The sequence below is a fragment of the Otolemur garnettii genome, unplaced genomic scaffold, assembly GCF_000181295.1.
Source record: "Otolemur garnettii isolate 467f Iridium unplaced genomic scaffold, OtoGar3 scaffold00001, whole genome shotgun sequence".
NCBI classification, from domain to species: domain Eukaryota; kingdom Metazoa; phylum Chordata; class Mammalia; order Primates; family Galagidae; genus Otolemur; species Otolemur garnettii.
This window is the reverse complement of record NW_003852396.1, coordinates 60,179,090-60,203,407: the sequence shown is the minus strand read 5'-3', so window position 1 is coordinate 60,203,407 and position 24,318 is coordinate 60,179,090. Positions and strand designations below refer to the sequence as shown.

The following is a 24,318-nucleotide window of genomic DNA, read 5'->3' as shown; positions in this document are numbered from 1 at the left end:
AAATATGAAGGCTGGCAGGTTCAAACCCGGGCCAGCTAAATAACAATGACAACTGCAGCAAAAAAAAATAGCCAAACGTTGTGATGGGCACCTGTACTCCCAGCTACACAGGAGGGTGCGGCAATAGAACTGCTTAAGCCCAAGAATTTGAGGTTGCTGTGAGCTGTGACGCCACAGTACTCTACTGAGGGCGACACAGTAAGACTCTGTCTCAAAAAAAAAAAAGTACATGTCATGAAAATAGACAGTAGATTTGGTGGTTATATAAGGGAAAAAAGGGGGGAGGGGCAGGTATATAAAGAAGGGGGGGAAGAGCATAAATGTATTATTGCCACCGACCTGCATGCTTAAAAACAATAAGCACTGTAAATTGTATTACATATATATATATTTCACCCCAATAAAATTTTTTTAAAAAAACATATAAAAAACTCATTTACTGGGCCAGGCGTGGCGGCTCATGCCTGTAATCCCAGCACTCTGGGAGATGGAGGTGGGTGGATTGCCTGAGCTCACAAGTTCAAGACCCCATCTCTAAAAATAGCTGGGCGTTGTGGCCCCAGTTACTTAGGAGGCTGAGGCAAGAGAATCACTTGAGCCCAAGAGTTTGAGGTTGATGGGAGCTATGACCCCCATAGCACTCTACTGGGAGCAAGAAAGTGAGACTCTGTCTTAATCAAAAAAAAAATACAACCTAGGAAATATAAAGAAAAGTACTTTGAAAAAATGATGCAGAATATATACATCCTATTCTATTATAAACTACTTTTTATAAAATGCTAGTTATTATGAGTATTTCTGTGTAATTTAATTTTGTTACAAAAATTTTGTCTTTGATACTTTAGGGCTGAAGAAGGCATAAGGTGAGAATGACTTAAACAAGGACTGATAATGTCTAAATTAATTGTTTACTATCATATGCTCTTTGTGTTAACTATTACATGCAAAATAGAAAGCATTTTTTTAATTCAGTAGCAATTAATGTTAAATTACTCAGTAAAGTAGCAGAGAATGTAACTACTATACAGGCTACTTTACCTTCCTCTCTCTGTACCCTGAAATGACTGAAAACCACAGGCTAAAATTCTATATTTAAATAGAAAAAGAAATTCATGACCAGAATGTTGCCACCACACCTCACAAATACAGCACCTTCTGCTGCTAAAACATTTTATGTGTTCAAGAGCCCTATGTGTTCTTGACAGAAACCATATTTAAGCAGCTGAATTTAGAACATGCTGACCTTGAGCAAATCAATGCCCTTAGCATGTACTTCTGGCCTCGATCACTGCAAGAGCTAGACAGCCTCACCATCTATAGTAGTCAACAATTTCTGGCCACTGTCCCGTCTATTTTAAGATACCCCTACTACATTTCTGTGTTGCACAGTTCAAAGAAACAGAATAATCCTTGAAGCTGTGTTTACCTTGGAAATCAGGCTATGTGTGCTTTCACTGAGCGTTGCTTAAAAATATTTAATTTGGTAAGTTTCCACTTCCTGCTTACATTTTTTAAATGGAATATATTTGACAAAGATTGAAAAATCAAGTATAAGACACCTTTGCTTATTGCTTCATCAGATTTATAAGTAAACTAGCCATAAAATGAGCCAGAATTGGCAGGGTTCCAAACATAAAGTGCAGACAGACAAATACTGAAAGAGAATAATGGTTATTTGCCATTTTCATGCACAATTATACTAGATATTAAAACTGTACCTGATTAAGAACTACACTGCATTTTCAACAATCTACCTTAATATTCACTAACTCTTCTGACTCTTGGAACTAATTGATAATGTCCATTTAATTTTTTTTATCTAGGCAACATCAATCAAAATGCTTATGCTAGTTTTTGTTTAAAAATAAGATCCTCATTTTTTTAACCCTAAACACAGAATATGTAATTTAGCACAGCACTATGTAGCTTCTGAAAGTCAGGTAAATTACTTACCTGAAATTTATATATAAATACAAACAGAAACTACTAATTGTACTTAGTAATTATTCATAGCTTTTTTTCATTCCCAACACAGAGGCTGATATTTGTGCGAAGGACTAATGCTAGAAACCAATAACATAAAATATTTAGTATTGTAGATTGCTTTTTGAAGGATTTCCTTTACCCTGTTGAAACATTTAGTAAACCAACAGACATTCTCAGGTATAAAAAATAAATGAGGCTTTTTTTTTTTACGCTCATCTAAAATATTTCACATAAAGAAAAAGAGGTGAGGTATCACATGAAACTAAATCTAATATGCAGAATAATGCCAAGACCCAAATAAAGAGAGGTCATTTACTAACAAGTGAACTAAATATAGGGCCCAAGTAGCTAGCCCCTAGGAGTTTATATAATATGCTAGCAGACTACTAAACCTCTTAAGTAGAATCCATAGACTACAAAGGGAAAGGAGGAAAAAAGCAATATTCTTTTCATACTGTTAAATAAAATTTAAAATAATTTTCCAGAAATAATTAACTAAAAGGAATCTTACAATTCAATAATTTAAAAACATTTTTTTGTCAAGAACACAGTGGATCAAGTAAATCAAATTATGTGATGTTAAAGGGCTGCTACTTTGCAACAATAGCAGATTACCTTTTTGTTTATTTTTTTTGAGACAGAGCCTCAAGCTATCCCCCTGGGTACAGTGCTGTGGCTTCATAGCTCACAGCAACCTCCAACTCCTGGGCTCAAGCGAGTCTCCTGCCTCCGCCTCCCAAGTAGCTGGGGACCACAGGTGCCCGCCACAATGCCCGGCTATTTTTTGGTTGCAGCCGTCATTGTTGTTTGGCAGGTCCGGGCTGGATTTGAACCCTCCACCTTAAGTGTATGTGGCTGGCGCCTTAGCCACTTGAGCCACAGGCACCGAGCCACAGATTACCTTTTAAATGATCTAAAATAAAATGTTTTAAGAATGGTACCTAGAGGCTGAGGCGTGTGGACTGCCTGAGCTCACAGGTTCAAGACCAGCCCGAGCAAGAGCAAGACCCCCATCTCTAAAAAATAGCCAGGTTTTATGGCAGGTGCCTACAGTCCCAGCTACTTGGGAGGCTGAGGCAAAAGGATTGCTTGAAACCAAGAGTTTGAGGTTGCTGTGAGCTAAGATGCTACAGCACTCTACCAAAGGTGACCAAGTGAGACCCTGTCTCAAAAAAAAAAAAAAAAAAAAAAAAAGGAATGGTATCTAGCACACTACTGCTAAAACCATATAATCTGGAATATACTAAGAATAAATCAAGCTATACTCCTTATACATATTATAATAAATTATATTATAAATTATATTAATACATAATATATTTAATATAATAATAAAATATAATATATTTAATATAATAATTAATTTATATAAATTATATTAAGTAGACAAATTCCTTCTGATGACCTATAATGGTAGGGCATATATTTAGTGCAGATTTGGGGAGTACCTTATTCATTCTCATTTTCTTTCCTGTTCTTTTTTGAGACAGTCTCACCCTGTTGCCCCAAGCTAGCATGCCATGGTGTTAGCCTCACTTACAGCAACCTCAAACTCCTGGGTTTAGGCAATCCTCCTGCTTCAGCCTCCCAAGTAGCTGGACTACAGATGCCCAGCTAATTTTTCTGTTTTTACTAGAGATGGGGTATCATTCTTGCTAAGGATGATGATCTCATCTTCTGAGCTCAAACAATCCTCCCACCTTGGCCTCCCAGAATACTAGGATTACAGGTGTAAGCCACCTCTCCAGCCCCTCCTCTGTTTTATACTAGGTACTACAACACGTACTTCCAAGAAGAGTAATCAAGTATAGTGCAAAGGCAGATTGTAATACCAGAAAATAATTACCCCTTGGTGGGTCTAAATTTACAACCATCATGTTCTAATAGTTCCTAACAAAAACTGCCATGTTTTGTCTAGTTAGAAACTTACAAATGTCCAATGTTAGCAGATCCTATATTTGCCTATTATGTTGGGCCTTGTAAAGCTCTAGAGTACTTTAAGACTATACATTTATTTTGGCTGAAACGAAAATAATTCAGAAAATTATGAAACTCTACTATAAATTCAAAAACATTTTCATATTCAAGAATGAATATTTGATATTTTGAGTCTTTGGAAATCATTAGCTAGTCCCTCAAGCTATTGTACTTCAGGCTAGTTTTATATTATTAACCATGACATGATAGCACCTCATCAATACAGCAGAACCTCCATAGCTGGTGACTACCTCCCTACACTGACCACCTCCTTAAGTTGACCTAATTTTCATAGACTGGACATGCAGCACATGTATGATCAGTACATTAGGCCTAGTTCCTCTTCTTTGACCATCTCCATATGCTGACCACTTTGCTACAGTCACTTGAATAGTCAACTTACAGAGGTTCTACTGTATTACATGGAAATTATTTTCTTCTTTAAATTCTCACCACAGGACAAACACCAAAGGTGACCTAACCATTCATGGGAAGTCATGGAAGTAAATATGACTCTTAAAATCATTAATCAGATCTTGGTGCCTATAACACAGTGGTCATGGCGCCAGCCACATACACCAAAACTGGTGGGTTTGAACCCAGCCCAGGCCAGCTAAACAACAATGACAAATGCAAGAAAAAAAATAGCCAGGTGTTGTGGCAGGCACCTGTAGTCCCAGCTACTTGGGAGGCTGAGGCAAGAGAATCGCGTAAGCCCAAGAGTTGGAGCTTGCTGTGAGCTGTGATGCCACAGCACTCTACTGAGGGTGACATAGTGAGATTCTTTCTCAAAAAAAAAAAAAAAATTGTCAATCAGAATAACTATTTGTATGGAAAAAAAATAGGGTAGAGTAAAAAAAAAAAAAAAAGGATAACTTTTACTCTACCCTGAAAAAAACAGGGTAGAGTAAAAAAAAAAAGGATTAACAGGTTAAGCATCCTAAATCCAAAAATCTGCAACTTTTTGAGTAGTGACATGACATTCAAATTTTCAGGTCTGGGATGTTCAATTCATAATGCAAAAACTCCAAACTCTGAAAAAAATCTTAATTCCAAAAACACTTGGGGTCCCAAACGTTTTGAATAAGGAATAGTAAACCTTTCATTCAAACATCAAAGACTAAACAAGTATGGTTACAGTGCTGAAAGCATTCATAAGCTCATACAAAGTTATATTCCAGTCAACCTGGAAAAGTACGTAACTGTTCCAAATGCTTAGTTGCCTATGATGAATCGCCTAAGCCCAGGAGTTGGAGGTTGCTGTGAGCTGTGTAATTCCATTTTTAAGTAATATTCCATTTTTTATTTAAGACACAAGGTCTTTCTCTATCCCCTCAAGCACTTAATATCCCAAAATATATTAAAAAAAGAAAAAAACTACTACAGATGGCACCTGTGACTCAGTCAGTAGGTAAGGGCACTGGCCCTTATACTGAGAGTGGCGGGTTCGAACCTGGCGCTGGCCAAACTGCAGACTACAGGCGTTGCAGCAGGCGCCTGTAGTCTGTGATGTCACAACAGCACTCTACCCAGGGCAACAGCTTGAGGCTCTGTCTCAAAAGAAAAAAAACGCAGCACCTGTGGCTCAAAGGAGTAGGGTGCTGGCCCCATATGCCGGAGGTGGCAGGTTCAAACCCAGCCCCGGCCAAAAACTGCAAAAAAAAAATAATTTTTTTTTTTAAATCTCAAATGTAGGGCTGTGCCTGTGGCTCAGTGGGTAGGGCACCAGCCCCATATACCAAGGGTGGCGGGCCAAACTGCAACAAAAAAATAGCCGGGCATTGTGGCAGGCTCCTGTAGAACCAGCTACTCAGGAAGCTGAGGCAAGAGAATCGCCTAAGCCCAGGAGTTGGAGGTTGCTGTGAGCTGTGTGATGCTATGGCACTCTACTGAGGGGGACAAAGTGAGACTGTCTCTACAAAAAAAAAAAAAAATCTCAAACCTAAACTCATTTTTATTCCCTTAACTGAAGCAGTCTCTTTCACCATGTACACTCATAAGATTATTTCATTTAGTAGAAATTCAATATTTATTAAATAACCGAAGAGTAAGTAGCTATCACCTACCTGTAGTACCGCGATTGTAGATAAGTTGAACAAACAGTCTTTGATACATGACTGGCCGACCCAAAGTCAATTACTTTAACCCTGTACGGCTGCCGAACAGGATCTACCAACATGATATTCTCTGGTTTGAGGTCAGCATGAATTAAACCAAGACTTTTCAATTTTTTCAGTGCAGTGGCCACTTGTTGAAGAATAGGCCGAATCACCTTTAGTGGCAGGGGACTGAATTTATTTTGTTTCAGAAAGTCATACAAGTTTTGTTCCAGCATCTCAAACACTAAACAAGTATGGTTACGGTGCTGAAAGCATTCATAAGCTCGTACGAAGTTATACTCATCAGCATTTTCTGTACTAAGCCTTGCCAGTATGCTCACTTCTATTTGACCTTGACGTGCATAAGAAGGGTGATTCTTCAAAATTTTGATTGCTACAATTTCATTTGTCCCTCTTTTCCAGCATTTAACTACCTGGCCAAAAGTGCCTCGACCAAGAAAATCAAGGACTTCGTAAGTGTTTTTCATGGAGCATAAGACTTCATGCTGTACTAACTGATAGTCACCTTCTCCAGTGGTACAATTCTGTTTTGATCCTGTGGTAGTTGTCACAACCGTCACTGGATTTCCCATGTTGGTTTGCAACATTGCAGGAAGTATGGACAATTCATCAACAATCTGCATTGCGCTGTTATGATTATCCAACTCCTCACTCTTGCGCTTCAATCCACATCGCTGGGGGCCTTCTAGGAAATGAAACCTGTTCCGCCACACCCCAATCTGAGGTGCCTCCACAGGAGCTTGCTGCTCCTGAGCTGCTATGACCTTTGTAGCACCTGCAGTGTTTTTCAAAACAACAGCACTAGTCTGCAACGAAAAGCTGTGTCCTCGAGGTCTATTAAATTGTATTTTTGTCTGAAAAGCACTACCCTTGGCGGGAAGATGAGAATTTCCAAAGTTTCTACCATTCACATAGGTCCGTGGATAGTTTCTTTCCTGGAACACACAACTGCTCGGCTCTACTTTGAGTTTCTTCACACTACAAAAGGCACTTGACTGAGTTTGATAAACATATGGTGGGTAGACCAAGACTTGTGAGGCCATACCTGCGAAAGAAAAAGAGAAAACAAAAATGTTACCCCAAAATATCTTTTTCAACTTTAAATCTCATGGAGGAAACTTTTAAGGGTCAAAACTGTAATTTGTTTCAAAAAAAATTAAATTCTATTTAGATGTTTTCCCTTGGAGAGATAAATATCTTTAACATCTCCATTTTAGTTAATGAATGCTTCAGCTATTTGGGGAAGAAGGCTGGAAGCAAAGAATCAAATGCATTTATTTACTTGATATATATTTCCACAGCACTACAATGGTGGAGATATGCCTCATAAACCTCATCACCCATTTTCCCCAAAAAGAAAAAAGTACAGATCCTTCGACGGTACACATTTCACAAAAGTATCTATCACCAAATTAAAATTTATGAACAAATGAAAAGAAAAAAAGATACATTACATAAACATAGTTTATAGTCATATCACTTAAACTTAAAGCTCAAGAATTGCCTCCAGAAAAAAAATTATATATATATGTATATATATGTATATATATATATATATACACACACATATATACACACACACACACACACACACACACACACAAAATATGCCTGATCTAAAAATATATATTGGCAGGGATTTTAAATAAAATGAGGATGCCTATTCCATGAGCAGCTGATCTTGTATTCTATTTACTAAATATATTATCTTTTGGTCTTAAAAGGTATTATACTGCAAGCACAAGTTAATGATCTGCTCACGTTCATGTTGCTTTGCTTTTCAATTTGTATTTTATTATATGGGGGTATTTCTTCAAACTTCCTCCAAATAATGTTCTTAAGTTCACTTATATTTGAAAAATAAATTATTTAAAATTATTCTGAAGTCAGCTTTGTGCCAGAGCACAGTGGTTAGTTACGAGGCTGGTGGGTTCAAGCCCGGGGCCAACTGAACAACAGTGACAATTGCAATGAAAAATAGCTGGGCGTTGTGGGGGGCACCTGCAGTCCCAGCTACTCAGGAGGCTGAGGCAAAAGAATTGCTTAAGCCCAAGAGTTTGAGGTTGTTGTGAGCTGTGATGCCACAGCACTCTACCAAGGGCAACATAGTAAGACTCTATCTCAGGGCAGCACCTGTGGCTCAGTGAGTAGGGTGCCAGCCCCACATACCAAGGGTGGTGGATTCAAACCCAGCCAAACTGCAACAAAAAAATAGCCGGGCATTGTGGTGGGTGCCTGTAGTCCTAACTACTGGAGAAGCTGAGGCAAGAGAATCACCTAAGCCCAGGAGTTGGAGGTTGCTGTGAGCTGTGTGACGCCACAGCACTCTACCAAGGGCGACAAAGTGAGACTCTGTCTCTACAAAAAAAAAAAAGGCTTTTTTCAAAAAAAAAAAATTATTCTAAAGTCCTCAAAGACAAAGTGACATTCTATTTGTTTTATCCCAGCATTCAAAAATGATGTGAGGTTACTGGAGATAAAATAACAAACATTCTTACTACTTCACCATTAAGTGCATCATGGTTTTGTAAATAGTATTTGATTCTGGTTTAACATAGATATGAAAAAGGAACTAACATTTTATACCAGCATAGTTAATTTTGTTCCCTATGACTTTACCAGAACCTTTGTGATGGTTAACTCAGAACCATCACAATACAAAACACCTATAACAATAAAAATAAGAGCTACCATGTACTAAGCACTCACTGTGCTATATACAGTATTATAAACTCTATATATTAGAGTTTATATAATATGAAATAAATCCAGCTACTCTTGACCCGAGTACAGGAAATCAAAACACACACACACACACACACACAAAGAACAATTTCTCAGTACCACTGCAGGAAAAAACTGTTACCCTCGTTTGTATAGTGGTGAATAAAAAAAAAAAAGAAAAGAAAAACTGTTATTTATATAGGTGTTCTATCTTTTGGGTCTATAATACACATTTAAACATAAGTCAAAACAACAAATTCTATCAATAACTTAATAGAATCATTTAATTCCATTTTTAAGTAATATTCTATTTTTTATTTAAGACACAAGGTCTGAAATACAGACTGAAATACAGTGGCTTGATCATAGCTCATTGTGACCTCAAACTCCCAGACACAAGCAGTCCTCCTGCCTCCACTTCCCTTAGTAGCTAGGACTATAGCACCTAGCTAATTTTTAAATTTTTTGTGGAGATGGGATCTTATTATGTTGCCCAGGCTAGTCTCAAACTCCTGGCCTCAAGTGAGCCTTCTACCTCAGTCTCCCAAGTGCTGGGATTAAGTCACTGCACCTGGCTCATTTTTTTCTACTTGAACAAAATTATTATATCTTAGAATTTCCCTAATGGTAAAATCCTAATACAAATGATCAAACATAAAAATAAAGAGATAAGCCAAGTATAGGGACATTACATGATGTTCTCTTTAATGTCTTTCTGAACATCTACTCTTGAACATTCAGCAAACTCCTTTAGATTCAGATCAAAGTAATGTAATATCTTCTTGCTGAAGCCTTTCCAGAAATGTACACTCAACAATCACCCTCAGGCAGAGCTGTGCTTTCAGTATTCTCATAGCAGTTCCTAAATCCTTCTCATTGCTCTCAGGAGATTACATTACACTGTAATCGTCAGTGTACACGTTTGCCTTTCACACTGCATCTAAAACAAAGTGCCCAAGATAGAGAGTTGGTATTTAATAAATATTGGTTGGTTGAACTGAATTCAAAATACCTTCATTCTCCATAATTTAAAAATCTATATTATATTAACTGTGCAATTTCCTACTATGGTATTGTTAACTAATCATAAACATTCTTTAACTCAGAACCATCACAATACGAAACACCTATAACAATAAAAATAAGAGCTACCGCGTACTAAGCACTCACTGTGCTATATACAGTTTAATACTTTATGTTCAGTATTTTATTTAATCATAGCATTATCCTCCCAATTTGCTGTTAAGAAAACTGAAACTTGGCTCAGCGCCTGTGGCTCAAGTGGCTAAAGCGCAAGCCACATACACTAAGGTGGTGGGTTTGAATCGAGCCCAGGCCCGCCAAACAACAATGACAGCTGCAACCAAAAAATAGCTGGGCGCCTGTGGTCCCAGCTACTTGGGAGTCTGAGGCAGGAGACCTGCTTGAGCCCAGGAGTTTGAGATTGCTGTGAGCTAAACTAGAGATGGAGGGAGGAAATGTGGGATTTCTTTGCCTTACTGGAGAATTAAAAGAATACTAGGAACAATGAAACATTTTTCTTTTCACAGTACATCCTTTTTTAATACATGCAGGTATTACCTGTTCAATAAGTTCTTGAATCATCTTAATATACACATAACAATATGTATATATTAAACATATACATTTCATATTTAGAAATGAAATATAATCTTGGATTTGCTTTGAAGTAATATAGGAGAGTAAAAACAAGATGGGGATATGGATTAAACACGATTAGTCACAAATTGTTAATTAGAGAAGTTTGACGTTGGATACATTACGGTTCACTGTATGATCCTACATTTTCTATGTGTTTACTTTTCTTAATAAAAAGTTAGGCCAGGCACAATGGCTCATGCCTATAATACCAGCACTTTGGGAGGCCAAGGCAGGAGAATTGCTTAAGACAGGAGTTGAAGACCAGTCTGAGCAAGAAAGCGAGACCTCAACTCTATTAAAAAATAGAAATATTAGCTAGATAATGGTGACTCATACCTGCAGTCCTGGCTACTCTGGAGGCTAGGACAGGAGGATTGCTTGAGCCTACAAATTTGAGGTTGTAGTGAGCTATGATGATACTACTGCATTCTAGCCCAGGCAGCAGAATAAAACCCTGTCTCTCGCCCCCCCCCCCAAAAAAAGTTAAATATACATAAACATTTCAAATTCCACCAGAAAGACTCTGATTCAGTACATTTGTGGTGAGACCCAGGCATAAATAAATGTACAAGCTCTCCGGACCTTTAAGAGTCAACTAAAATCCAAGAACCAAAGACCTAGTCTATATAAAAACAGAGGTAAATTTAAGTCCTTCCAATTCAGGGTCAAGAGTCAGGAAAAAACAGGATGAAGGGTCAGAGAATAGGATCAATGTATACTGACTGCCCCCAGCTAATCCATGCCTTGTTAAATCAAGGTATTCTATGAACAACAGCAGAAATCCAGATAACCAACCTACAGAAATTAAAGAAACTGCTGCAATCTCTGAATCCTGCTGTTCCTGTCTTTTCTTTCCCAATATGCGAAGCTAGAAGGCAAACAATGATCCAAAAAGGGCAAAAACCCCAACCAAGGAAAACTAAAGGAAGTTTAGAAAAAGTTTATTATCTCTCACCAAACAATTCTCAGTCCAATTCTGTGGACTGAATCTCAAAGGGGACTTTAGAAAATGAAGACAGGCTCAGTACCTGTGGCTCAAGCAGCTAAGGCGCCAGCCACGTACACCTGAGCTGGCGGGTTCAAATCCAGCCCGGGCCTGCCAAACAATAATGTCTGCAACCAAAAAAAAGAAATAGCCAGGCGTTGTGGCAGGCTCCTGTAATCCCAGCTACTTGGGATGTGGAGGCAGGAGACTCGCTTGAGCCCAGGAGTTAGAGGTTGCTATGAGCTGTGATGCCATGGCACTCTAGCCAGGATGACAGCTTGAGGCTCTGTCTCAAAAAAGAAAAAAAAAGAAAATGCAGACAGACAGGAATATCATATAATACAGACAGCACCAGAAAAATGTATAGACATTTTAAGAAGCATAAACACTGTATTAAAATTGTAATACTCAACACTGCATATACCAATAACATTTGTTATATTTTATATTGTATCTTGTATCTCTTTTAATTGCAGAAATCAAACATGACTTGTACTATAATTTTTTTTCTTTTTTTTGAGACAGAGCCTGGATAACATAGTGAGACTGTGTCAAGATCTTAAAAAAAGAAGAGATTAGGACACAGATACCCACAGAGGGAGGCCAATGCTAAGATAGAAAGAGGGGGTGGCCATCTCCAAGCTAAGGAGAAAGGCTCATAAAACATCAACACTGCTCAGATCTAGCATCCAGAATTGTAGGAAAATAAATTTGTTATTTAAACCACCAAAAAAAAAATTATCTTAAAAAAATCAGCTAGGTATGGTGGCACACACTTATAGTCTCAGTTACGCTGGAGGATCACTCAAGGAGAATCACTCAAGGATCACTTAAGTTTGGAGTTACGGTGAACTATGATCATACCACCGTATTCTAGTCTGGGTGGCAGAGTAAGATCCTGCCTCAAAACAAAACACAACATAACAAGAGACAGGACTTTTAGGGTGATTAGATCGTGAGGACTCTGTCCTCATGAATGAGATTAGTGCCATATAAAAGAGACTGAGACAGCTTATTCATCATTTTCACCCTATAAGAACACAGGCAAAAAGTACCATCTTTGAAGCAGAGAGTGAGCTCTCACCAAATACTGAATCTGTTGGCATCCTGACCTTGGTCTTCCCAATCGCCAGAACTATGAGCAATAAATGTATGCTCTTTATAAGTTACCCAGACTAAGGCATTTTGTTATAGCAGCCCAATGGACTGAAAGTACAGACCTTATTTTTCCAATCTTATTTCCAATCTTAATATTTTTCCAATCTTCTAATAAATTTTCAGGTCCTATCTAAACTCTATCCAAATTGTTCATATCATTTTACAATTACCAAACCAGCAATGTAAACAATATTGACACTCACAGTCATGAGCTGACCACTGCTCACCAAAGTGAAACATGTTTCACTTTTTATTACAAGTAATACCAGGCCTTCTGGAAAGGGAAGGAACAGAGACAAAAATACTTTACTTATATTCAATTTCTTAGTCAATATGAAATTTCTGAATCATTTTCCATCAAACTTATACACACCCCATATGTAACAGGGCTCCTCTTTTAAATGTACTGCGATGTCACAAATAGATTTGTTTTATTTTTGAGACAGGGTGTCTCTCTGTTGCCCAGGCTAGAAAGCAGTGGCATTGTCATACCTCACTCACTATAAACTCAAACTCCTAAGCTAAAGGGATCTGCCTGTCTCAGTCTCTAGAGTAGCTGAGACTACAGGTAGCTAATTTTTCTAATTTTTTATAGAGATGGGGGTCTCACTATGTTACTCAGGCTAGTCTCAACCCCCTAGCTTCAATCAGTCCTCCCACCCTGGCCTCCCAAAGTGCCAGGATTACAGGAGTGAGCCACCATGCCTAGCCCAAGTAGATTTCCACGTGTTGCCATGTATAATGTGCTTCTGTGTATACTGCACATCCACATTTTTGTCCCAAACTGTCAGGAAAATGCCCCTCAAGAAAGTGGCTGGCTCTCAACTGGAATAGACACATCTGGGGGAAAGCTAATGCTCCCCTGGTAAACATGCAGATCATACCTGTAGCCACCTGGTTTGAAGGCTGTCCCTTCCGTCTCTCCCAGGAGCCTTTCCCTCACCACATCAGGGGCCAGGCGGCTGAGATGGCCACATGTGTGGCCAGCAAGGCAGATCTTCTGGGGCTGCTTGTCCTGCAGACAGCCAGGTGGGTCCCTGGGGTTTGCACAGGGTTCCTGGTCCCTTCCATCTGGCTGGGCCTCAGGCCTGGGTCTTCAACCAGCACAGCTATAGTCTGCCTCAACAGCCCTACCATCACCTCCCTCCCCTGATCGCAGCACTCAGCCAAGGCCTTTCTGGCCTGCTCCCACCAGATCCTGGATCCCTAGGAACTAGAACCCCATCCACCCTGAGGGCCCAGGCAGGAAGGTACAGCGGCCCCAGGCTGTACCCAGGCCCACTGGGCCCTCCCCCCACCCCACCCCCCGACTCCAGAGCCATACAATCCATGTATAATGTGTATCCTTATTTTTCCCTCAAAAATTTGGGTAGAAAGTATATATTATACATGGCAAAATATAGTAATAAAAGGCAATAATGTTTTACATTGCACTACCTTACTCAATTTTCTTCTCCTATTCAAATCTTTTTAAAAATTGTTTCTTTTTAAAAAATTATGGTAAAGTATACATAAAATTTACCATTTTAAACATTTGCAAATGTAATGTTTGGTCACATTAAGTACATTCATACTGTTGTGCAATCATCACCACCATTCATCTCAGAACATTATTTTCTCCCAATATCGAAACTCTGTACCCATTAAACAATAGTCCTCTATCTTCTGTCCCTCTGACCCTTGGCAATCACCATTCTATTTTCTGTCTGTATGAATTTAACTATTTTAGGGACCTCATAAGGAGAATCGTAGACTGTCTCTCCTTTTGTTACTTAACATAACGTCTCCAAGATTTATCTATATTGTAGGATGTGGCAGGATTCCCTTTAAGATTAAATATTTCATTCTGTGTATATCCCACTTTTTGTTTATTCATTCATCTATTGACAGACACATAAGTTATTACTACCTTTACTACTTGAATAATGCTGCTATGAACATGGGTGCACAAATTACCATTTTGAAACTGCTTTCGAGGACGCCAAGACCCAGACCACCTCTGAGCAAGATGATTTACAGCTGGGGGTTGGACTCTCAGGTGATTCGAGTGCAGGAGCTCCTTATGAAGAAAGAGCCCATGCCTTCAGCAGGCAGTCATTGTTAATTACTCCCCTCACCTGTATTGTTCTGTCTCAATAAAAGGCTAGTGCGGAGGTTGCTTGGGGCTACCCTGCAAAGAAGGGCTAGCCCACCTCCCTCAAGCGTGCACTACTAATCCCGTCATGCCTGGTTCCTTCTTGCAGTGATCGAGACCAGAGCCATGGGGGCCCGACGGGTCGAAACACTTTTTTGTTTATATACCTAGAAGTGGAATTGCTAGATCATATGGCAATTCTATCTTTAACTGTTGAAGGAACCACCTTACTGTTTTCCACAGCAGCTATACCATTTATGTTCCCATCTGCAGTGCACAAATGTTCTGATTTCACCACATTTTCACTAACACATATTTTACTGTTTTTTTTAGCCACCCTAATGGATGTGAAGTGGTATCTTATCGTTTCCAACTCTCAATTTTTAAATCTAATTCTTCCCTCATAAATATTGTACCAGCTATAATACTTACAACTTAATGTCAGCCTAACAAATAGACTTTCTTTCCTTTCATCTGAGTGACTGATGAAGAATGGTAAATGTTACGCACACCTAAGACTAAGCTCTATGGAAACCTAGAGCACTGGTAAAAAATTTCTGAGCTTTCCCAGTTCTTTCAGGCCATCACTGAAAAGTATAGATAACTAAATTACTAAAAATATCATTTTAAACTAAGATACAAACATGCAAATGTGATGATCACTACTGAAGATTTCTTTTCTTTTTTTTTGAGACAGAGTCTCACTATGTCGCCCTAGGTAGAGTACCATGCTGTCACAGCTCATAGCAACCTCAAGCTTAAGTGATTCCCTTAAGCGATTCCCTTGCCTCAGCCTCCCAGTAGTAGCTGGGACTACAGGTGGCCGCCACTATGCCCAGCATTTTTTTGGTTGTAGTTGTCATTGTTGTTTGGCAGGCCTGGGCTGGGTTCGAACCTGCCAGCTCTGGTGTATGTGACTGGCACCCTAGCTGCTGAGCTACAGGCACCAAGCCAGTACTGAAGATTTCTAAAGATCTATTAGAAAACATAAATAGGCTCGGCTCCTATAGCTCAACCGGCTAAGGCGCCAGCCACGTACACCTAAGGTGGCGGGTTCAAATCCCCAGCCTGGACCCGCCAAACAACGACAGCTGCAACCAAAAAATAGCCGGGCGTTGTGGCGGGCGCCTGTGGTCCCCGCTACTTGGGAGGCGGAGGCAGGAGACTCGCTTGAGCCCAGGAGTTGGAGGTTGCTGTGAGCTGTGATGCCACGGCACTCTACCCAGGGGGACAGCTTGAGGCTCTGTCTCAAAAAAAAAAAAAAAAAAAAAAAAAAAAACATAAATAAAAATAAGTAAATAAGTAAAATAAAAGCCTTCTTAAAAAGTAAAATAAGTAAATAAAAGCCTTTCTTAAAAAGACCAAAAAAAGACTTTCTTTTTAACCTAAAAAACAATTCAGGGCACCAACAGATTATTCCATAATAAAAAGGGACCAAAAAATCAAAGAATTTGGTAGTGCCCATAGCTCAATGGGTAGGGCACTGGCCACATACACCAAGGTTGGCGGGTTCAAAACCCAGCCCAAACCAGCTAAAACAACAATGACAACTGCAACAACAACAAAAAAATAGCCAATAACTATTGTTGTGGCGGGTGCCTATAGTCCCAGTTACTTGGGAGGCTGAGGCAAGAGAATCACTTAAGCCCACAGAGTTTGAGGTTGTTGTGAGCTGTGATGTCACAGCACTCTGCCAAGGGTGACATAGTGAGACTCTGTCTCAAAAAAAGAAATCAAAGAATTAAATTTGCAGCTAATACTTCATAATTAAAAAAAAATCAATACAACTAAGTAACTTAAAGTTATATTAGGGATATTTTTATTCCACTGAATACAAGCAGTCACACTGGATCAAAGTACGCTTTGATTCTGTCAACATAACCTTCAAATTTCCTTTTTTTGCTTTTTCTTTTTATTTTATTGTGACAGAGTCTCACTTTGTCACACTGGATAGATTGCCATGGCATCACAGCTCACAGCAACCTCAAATATCTGCGCTCAAGCTATCGTCTTGTCTCAGCCTCCCAAGTAGCTGGGACTGTAGGTGCCTACCACAACGCCCCACTATGTTAGAGATGGGGCCTCACTCTTGCTCTGGCTGGTCTTGAACTCCTGAGCTCTGGGAATCCACCTGCCTCAACCTCCCAGAGTGCTGGGATTACAGGCATGAATCAAATTTTTTTTTTCTGAACTCACCTATCAGCTCTGTTTCTAGGATATACAGGGTGGCCCGTAAAGTTTATATGCAATTAAATTGTATTAAGTAGATGCAAGTACAGTAATACATTAAAAAAATGAACTTACTATAATTCTTTAAAGGGAGACAAATGGGATAGGAAATGAAAAATATAGTTAAAGTTGATTATCAGGTAAATGTACCAATGTACCTTTCATCTGGTGACTTCAAAGCTAATAGTTACAAAAATGCTTCTATGTGAAATCTCAGCGACGTATTTTAACCAGGTAGTCCTAAATTCACTAACAGAGTATAGGAGTTTTACACAAATTATACATGTACATGTTACAGACTACAATTGCCTTTTTTGTATGCTGCAGTCAACACTAGAAAAGAAAAATATTGGCTCTGCGCCTGTGGCTCAAGTGGCTAAGGCGCCAGCCACATACACCTAAGGTGGCGGGTTTGAATCCAGCTGGGGCCCGCCAAGCAACAATAATGGCTGCAACAACAACAAAAAAAATAGCCAGGTGTTGTGGTGGGCGCCTGTGGTCCCAGCTACTTGGGAGGCAGAGGCAGGAGACTCGCTTGAGCCCAGGCATTGGAGGTTGCTGTCTGCTGTGATGCCACGGCACTCTACCCAGCGGGATAGCTTGAGGCTCTGTCTCAAAAAAAAAAAGAAAAAGAAAAATATTGAAAAGCACTATGTAAAAATCAGTGAGTATACTAAAAAGCAAGGAAACCAGCAACACCAAAAAACACACACAAGCAGGTTTTGACCTCCTCCCAAGTCCCTAGTCTATTCCTATTTTATTCTCTATTTGATCCAATTATCTTTCAGCATTCTCTTTCCCTACCTCATCTGATTAAACCCCAAGATCTGACCCCTATCAACAGGATGTTCTGTCCTCAAATTGTTGTCCACCTTTTCCTTTAGCCTATCATCTCTTTCTAATTATCTTTTTTTTTTTTTTGAGACAGAGCCTCAAGCTATCACCCTGGGTAGAATGCCGTGGCATCACAGCTCACAGCAACCTCCAACTCCTGGGCTCAAGCAATTCTCCTCCCTCTGCTTCCTAAGTAGCTGGGACTGTAGGCGCCCACCACAATGCCTGGCTATTTTTTGGTTGCAGCCATCATTGTTGTTTGGTGGGTCCAGGCTGGATTTGAACCCACCATCTCAGGTGTACCTGACTGGCACCTCAGCCACTTGAGCCACAGGCACTGAGCCATTTCTAATTATCTCTTACCAGACTCACAATATTCTTGGCTAGATTCCAGTTCCTCTCTTTTTAATAAAATAATAGATGCAAAATTAACACCTTATGAAAGAATCTGAAATTCTAAATCTGAATACAATGGTTGGTTCTCATTCTTTATTCTGACACATTTAAGATATGAGGAACTTTGAAAAAGTGAAGCACTTTAGGGGTGGTAGCATTCATGCCAACTTTTTCAGAAAATAAGAGCAATTTAGGGAAGGTGGCCTCACCAAACATTTTTATGGCAAAATGAGTAATCATATTAGCCCTTCCAAGAAAGGAGCTTCAAACACCACTATAACGATTTTCATAACACTGTAAAAATGTCTCCAGCTCTTCTTACTTTCTTCTACTTATTCTAAGCCCAGAATACCATTTTTTAAAATAATAGGGTCAACCTACTTCACCTAGTTAGTGGGCCAAAGAGAAATTGGGCTGTTCTTTAATTATTTTGGTATTCCCTCACAAAGTCTAACCTTAGTTAGTTAAATAAAGCCTCAGGCTATTATATAGCTTTTCAAAACTTATCTTCTACAGGCTAATGTAAACAGCTTTATCAGAACTCTAATTTTTACACAAATGACTATGTCTTGATTTCACAAGGTCAGACAGGTAACCTCCTTTCATCTGAAAGCAATGGAGAGACAGTGAAGTCTTCAAGGTGTCGATATTATCCATGAACCTAGTTTCATAAAAGTAACAAATTACTCCGGGCTTTTGAAGATTTTCCTCTCATGAACATACTTATAATGAAAATGTTTCACTTTTTCAATTTTTAAAACTCTTTCAGGCACATGAATTGGTGGAAATGAATATTAAGATATCTATAATAATTCATTCAGAAATCATTTTATGATATAACTGTATACTACTTAACAATATTAGAACTTCATGGCTGTTTCAAATGAAAATTTCTCAACATTTTATGGAGAGATGCCACAGCACTCTACCCAGGGGAACAGCTTGAGGCTCTGTCTCAAAAAAATAAAAAAAAAATAATAAAACTGACAGACAAGGCTGGGCAAGGTGGCTCACGCCTGTAATCCTAGCACTCTACCTAGCCAAGATGGGTAATGCCTGAACTCAGGAGTTCCAGATCAGCCTGAGCAAGAGTGAGACCCTGTCTCTAAAAATAGCCAGGCATTGTGGTAAGCACTTGGGAAGTTAAGGCAAGAGGATCACTTGTGCCCAAGAATTTGAGGCTGCTGTGAGCTAAGATGCCACAGCACTCTACCCAGGGTGACAGAGTAAGACTCTGTCTCAAAAAAACAAAACAAACAAAAAAACCCTGAAAGATAAAGCACCAAATACAGAGAACATTATAAACAAATGCCACACTATTATCTTAATTACACAACGATTGATTAAAGCCATAAATTACACAACTACTTGATATTATTATATCATGACCGGGTACAGTGGCTCACACCTATAATCCTAGCACTCTGGGAGGCTGAAGCAGGTAGACTGCCTGAGCCCATGAGTCAGAGACTAACCTGAGCCAGAACGAGACCTTGTCTCCAAAAATAGCCAGGTAAAGTGGCGGGTGCCTGTAGTCCCAGCTACTAAGGAGGCTGAGGCTAGAGAATCACTTAAGCCTAAGAATTTGAGGTTGCTGTGAGCTATGATACCACAGCACTCTACCAAGGGCAACAATGTGAGACTCTGTCTAAAAAAAAAAGATAAGCAGGAGGATCCCTTGAGCCTAGGAGTTCAAGACCAGCATAGGCAAAATAATGAAACACTCTACCTCTAAAATAAAAAAAGATGGCTCGGCACCTGTAGTACAGTCGTTATGGCACTAGCCACATGCACCGAGGGTGGCGGGTTCGAACCCAGCCCAGGCCAGCTAAACACCTACAACAAAAAAACAGCCAGGCATTATAGCAGGTCCCTGTAGTCCCAGCTACTCGGAGGCTGAGGCAACAGACTCACTTGACCCCAAGAGTTTGAGGTTGCTGTGACGCCACAGCACTCTACCAAGGGTGATATAGGGAGACTCTGTCTCTAAAATAAAAAATAAAATACGAAAAAAAAAGAAAAGATATTGTTATATCCTTTTGATTATTTTATGTTTACCTCATGCTGTTAATTTTATTGTATATATTTTCTACAAATCTTATAAAAGCCCCTGAAGTAATTATGGTGCTACAATAAATAGAAAACTTTTTTAGCCAAAAGCTACACTGTTTGAGCTGACCTTTAAATTTCTGTTAAATGATCTAATTCTCAACTTGATTCACAAATGATAAAAAACGACTTACTGGTCTATGAAAGCTATATTGAGGCCAGGCGCGATGGCTCATGACAGTAATCCCAGCACTCTGGGAGGCTGAGGTGGGTAGAACACCTGAGCTCATGAGTTCAAGACCAGCCTCAGCCACAGTGAGATGCCAGTCTCTAAAAATAGCTGGGTGTTGTGGCAAGCACCTATAGTCCCAGATACTGGGGAGGCTGAAGCAAGGGGATCACTTGAGCCCAAGAGTTTGAGGTTGCTGTGAGCTATGACACCATGCCTGGCACTCTACTGAGGGCAACAGAAAATGAGACTGTCTCAAAAATAAAAAAAGCTATATAAAATTCATTTTTAGTGTTTTATATTTATATCTACTGTGAATATTATGAAATAATGTTTTAATATTATTTTAATTCTGCCTTTACCATGTTTATCCCTGACAAAAGATATCTGGCCAAGTTTGAAGTATAAAAGTGCAATCATTTGAGGGATAAGAAAACAAAAGTTTAAGTTCATTAATAACTAAAGTTTAATTTATGACAAGAAAAAAACAAACTAGGCTCAGCGCCTGTGGCTCAAGCGGCTAAGGCGCCAGCCACATATACCTAAGGTGGCAGGTTCGAATCCCCAGCCCGGCCTGCCAAACAATGATGGCTGCAACCAAAAAAAAAAAAAAAAGAAAGAAAAAAACAAACTATCCAGTGTTTTTTCTAACAATGTCAAAGACTTCCGTTACACTTTGGTATGATTACCCATCCAAAAAGATCTTCATAAGTACAAGGAAATAGACAAAATAATGTTCCCTGTACCACTGTGTGTATTAACAAAATTTTTAAATAATCTAGTTGTCAGGAAGAGACTGGATACTAAACTCATTTGTACAATACAAAACACATAGCAAGTGGCTCATACCACAACCACCACATACTTATGTGCTACAAAAAAAGAAATTGTAAGGGCAAGGTATCATTGATTTGAAGATATATCCCAATTTCAAAGATGTTATAATGCGGGGGGGAAATATGCATGTTACAATTAATAAGGTGCAACACAATGAATTAAATGAATTACATATACAAACATGAATAAATTCCAAACAACACAGAACAAAAAAAGTTGCAAAAAAGCATGTAAATAGTAAACAAAACTGGGCAGGCTCACACCTATAATCCTAGCACTCTGGGAGGACAAGGCAGGTGGATTCCTAAGCTCACAGGTTCAAGAACTACACGAGACCTCATCTCTAAAAACAGCCAGGTGTTGTGACAGGCGCCTGTAGTCCTAGCTACTCAGGAGGCTGAGGCAAGAAAATCGCTTGAGCCCAAAAGTTTGAGGCTGCTGTGAGCTCTGATGCCACAGCACTCTACCAAGGGAGACAAAGTGAGACTCTGTCTCAAAAAAATAAAATAAAATATAATATAATCATATTGGCATTTTAGAAAGATTACTCATGCAAATTCTGTGAAGAATACAGTAGAAAGTAATAACAACAAAAGCAACATTTGAAGGACTACTCTAATATGATAGCTGATCAGAGCTGGAGTAAAGGCAGCACAAAAGGAATGAAGTCATGAAGTCGAGAGTTCTGACTTGATATCAATAGGTAGCCAGGAGTAAGAACCATAGAACAGTAAGGAGTGAAGAAAGGGAGCAAGCAATACATGTTTCTGGCTTGAAGAACTGAAAGCCAAATGATAATAGGAAATACCAAGATAAGAGAAAGAGAACTGAGAGGAAAAACAATTTAGACATACTATATTTGAGGTACCTTGTAACCTAGCCTGATTCACTTAAATGTAGAACCTTTTAAAAAGGCCTGCATTCAGATATTATAGTTTACTTGGGATATTATCCTGGGAACAAGAGTGAAAGACAAGGGGGAAAAGTCAGGAAAGAGAGAAAATCTACCATTTGGCAACAAATAATTGTCATAACTGATTACAATACAAATGGTCAATGGATGCAAAAACTAGTAGGTGGAAGTTTGAGATATAAAAAGATACTGCTCTTAGGTGACAATTTCCACGGCTCTCTTATGTTTCTCCAAATCCTGCAGGCAGGGACGCTGACTGCCTTTGTTCTGGAGTCTCTTTCCAAGGATATTTATATAGCAAACACTTGGAAAATAGAAATAGTCTTCCTCTTGAGCAAAGGACATATTGTTTAATGTCCTGTGTAATAAAGATAACGTCTCCCTCTTGGGCAGAGGTCAGACAGACTTACTGCTCCTTATAAAAGATTCAAGGTTCCTAAGCTTGGGGTTCCTCTCTGGTAATGTAACTCCTTTTGTGCAGGAGCCACCTGGCCCTGTTCACACTGCCCTACAGAAAATAAGTTCAGAAACCAACACAAATACTAACACACTGGCTACCACTATGGCCATGAATAAAAACATCCAGGAGTCTTGTATCTTCTACTACTATCCACAACTAAATTGTTAGCTTGTAAGACCCTCTGTAGTTCTTAACAATTACAGTTTCAAAGTATATCCCCAGAAGATACATATTAATTAAAAGGAAGAAACTGGCAGATGCCACCTTAACCAAGTAATCAAAGTTAAAATCACTAGTAAGGGGACATACTGATATCATGTGTCCGCTGATATGATACACTGATAGGAACATTTCTCTATGCTATCCTAAGCACACAAACACAAACACAAATTGGGGACATTTTACACAGTAACTGGCAATATTCTTCAAAATGTCAAAACAATACAAAGTCTGAAGAGTTTCCCAGAACACAGAAAACTGAACAGATACAAATGAACAGTCTTTCCTTTTAGAAATTAATTAAAGATAAAGGGATATAATGTTCGCAACTACTCTCAAAAACTCAAGAAAAAAGTTAATATATTTGCCAGGTGTAGTGGCACCCACGTTTAGTCCCAGCTATTAGAAGGCTGGGGCTGGGGCAGAAGGATTGCTTGCGCCCAGAAATTGAGGTTGTAGTGAGTTATGATGATATCACTGCACTCCAGCCAGGATTAACAGGTAAGATTTTGTTAAAAAAAAAAAAAAAGAAAAAAAAATCAGGGCGGCACCTGTGGCTCACTGAGTAGGGTGCCGGCCCCATATACTGAGGGTAGTGGGTTTGAACCCAGCCCTGGCCAAACTACAACAAAAAATAGCCAGGCATTGTGGCAGGTGCCTACAGTTCCAGCTACTTGGGAGGCTGAGGCAAGAGAATTGCCTAAGCCCAGGAGCTAGAGATTGCTGTGAGCTGTGACACCATGGCACTCTACTGAGGGCGACAAAATGAGACTCTGTCTCTTAAAAAAAAAAAATCATAAACAGTGAAGACAAAAAAAAACAGTGAAGACAAATTTTTTTCATTTAAAATATTACTTAATTCATAATCACTTTTGGAGCTTTTAATCATTGTATAATTTCTTCAATTAATAGAGCCTTAATTTGTTGTTGTTGTTGTTGCTGTTGTTTTTTGAGACAGAGTCTCACTATATTGCCCTGGGTAGAGTGCTATAACCTCACAGCTCATGGCAACCACAAACTCTTGGGCTCAAGCAATTCTCTTGCCTCAGCCTCCCAAGTAGCTGGGACTACAGGCACCCACCACAATGCCCCAGCTATTTTTTGTTTTTAATTGTAGTTATCATTGTTTAGCAGGGCTCCCTGATATATGTGGCTGGTGCTGTAAACACTGAGCTAACAGCACTGAGCCAGAGCCTTAATTTCATTAAGTGAGCTGATAATTTTTTTTTCAGACTGTGTCTCACTGTGTCACCCTCGGTAGAGTACCATGCTGTCACAGCTCACAGCAACCTCTAACTCCCAATTCCTTGTCTCAGCCTCTCAAGTAGCTGGGACTACAGGCGCCTACCAAAACACCCAGTTATTACCCAGATATTTTTTGTTGCAGTTTGGCTGGGGCTGGGTTT

The 24,318-nt window shown here is 39.3% G+C and overlaps 1 protein-coding gene across 9 annotated transcripts in view; it reads right to left on the bottom strand.

Moving 5' to 3' along the window:
• The window catches only part of HIPK3 (homeodomain interacting protein kinase 3), a 107,576-nt gene that overhangs the window by 65,855 nt on the left and 17,403 nt on the right, over positions 1–24,318 (bottom strand). For 7 of the 9 annotated variants that reach the window (XM_003781216.2, XM_012803911.1, XM_023508703.1 and 4 more), the window contains exon 2: positions 6,030–7,128. In XM_003781216.2, the coding sequence (XP_003781264.1) occupies positions 6,030–7,126 (1,097 nt within the window). In that variant the 5' untranslated portion in view covers positions 7,127–7,128. Of the gene's footprint in view, positions 1–6,029; positions 7,131–24,318 lie in introns of those variants that run through there. The other 2 variants (XM_023508805.1, XM_003781217.1) reach the window with 1 other exon arrangement.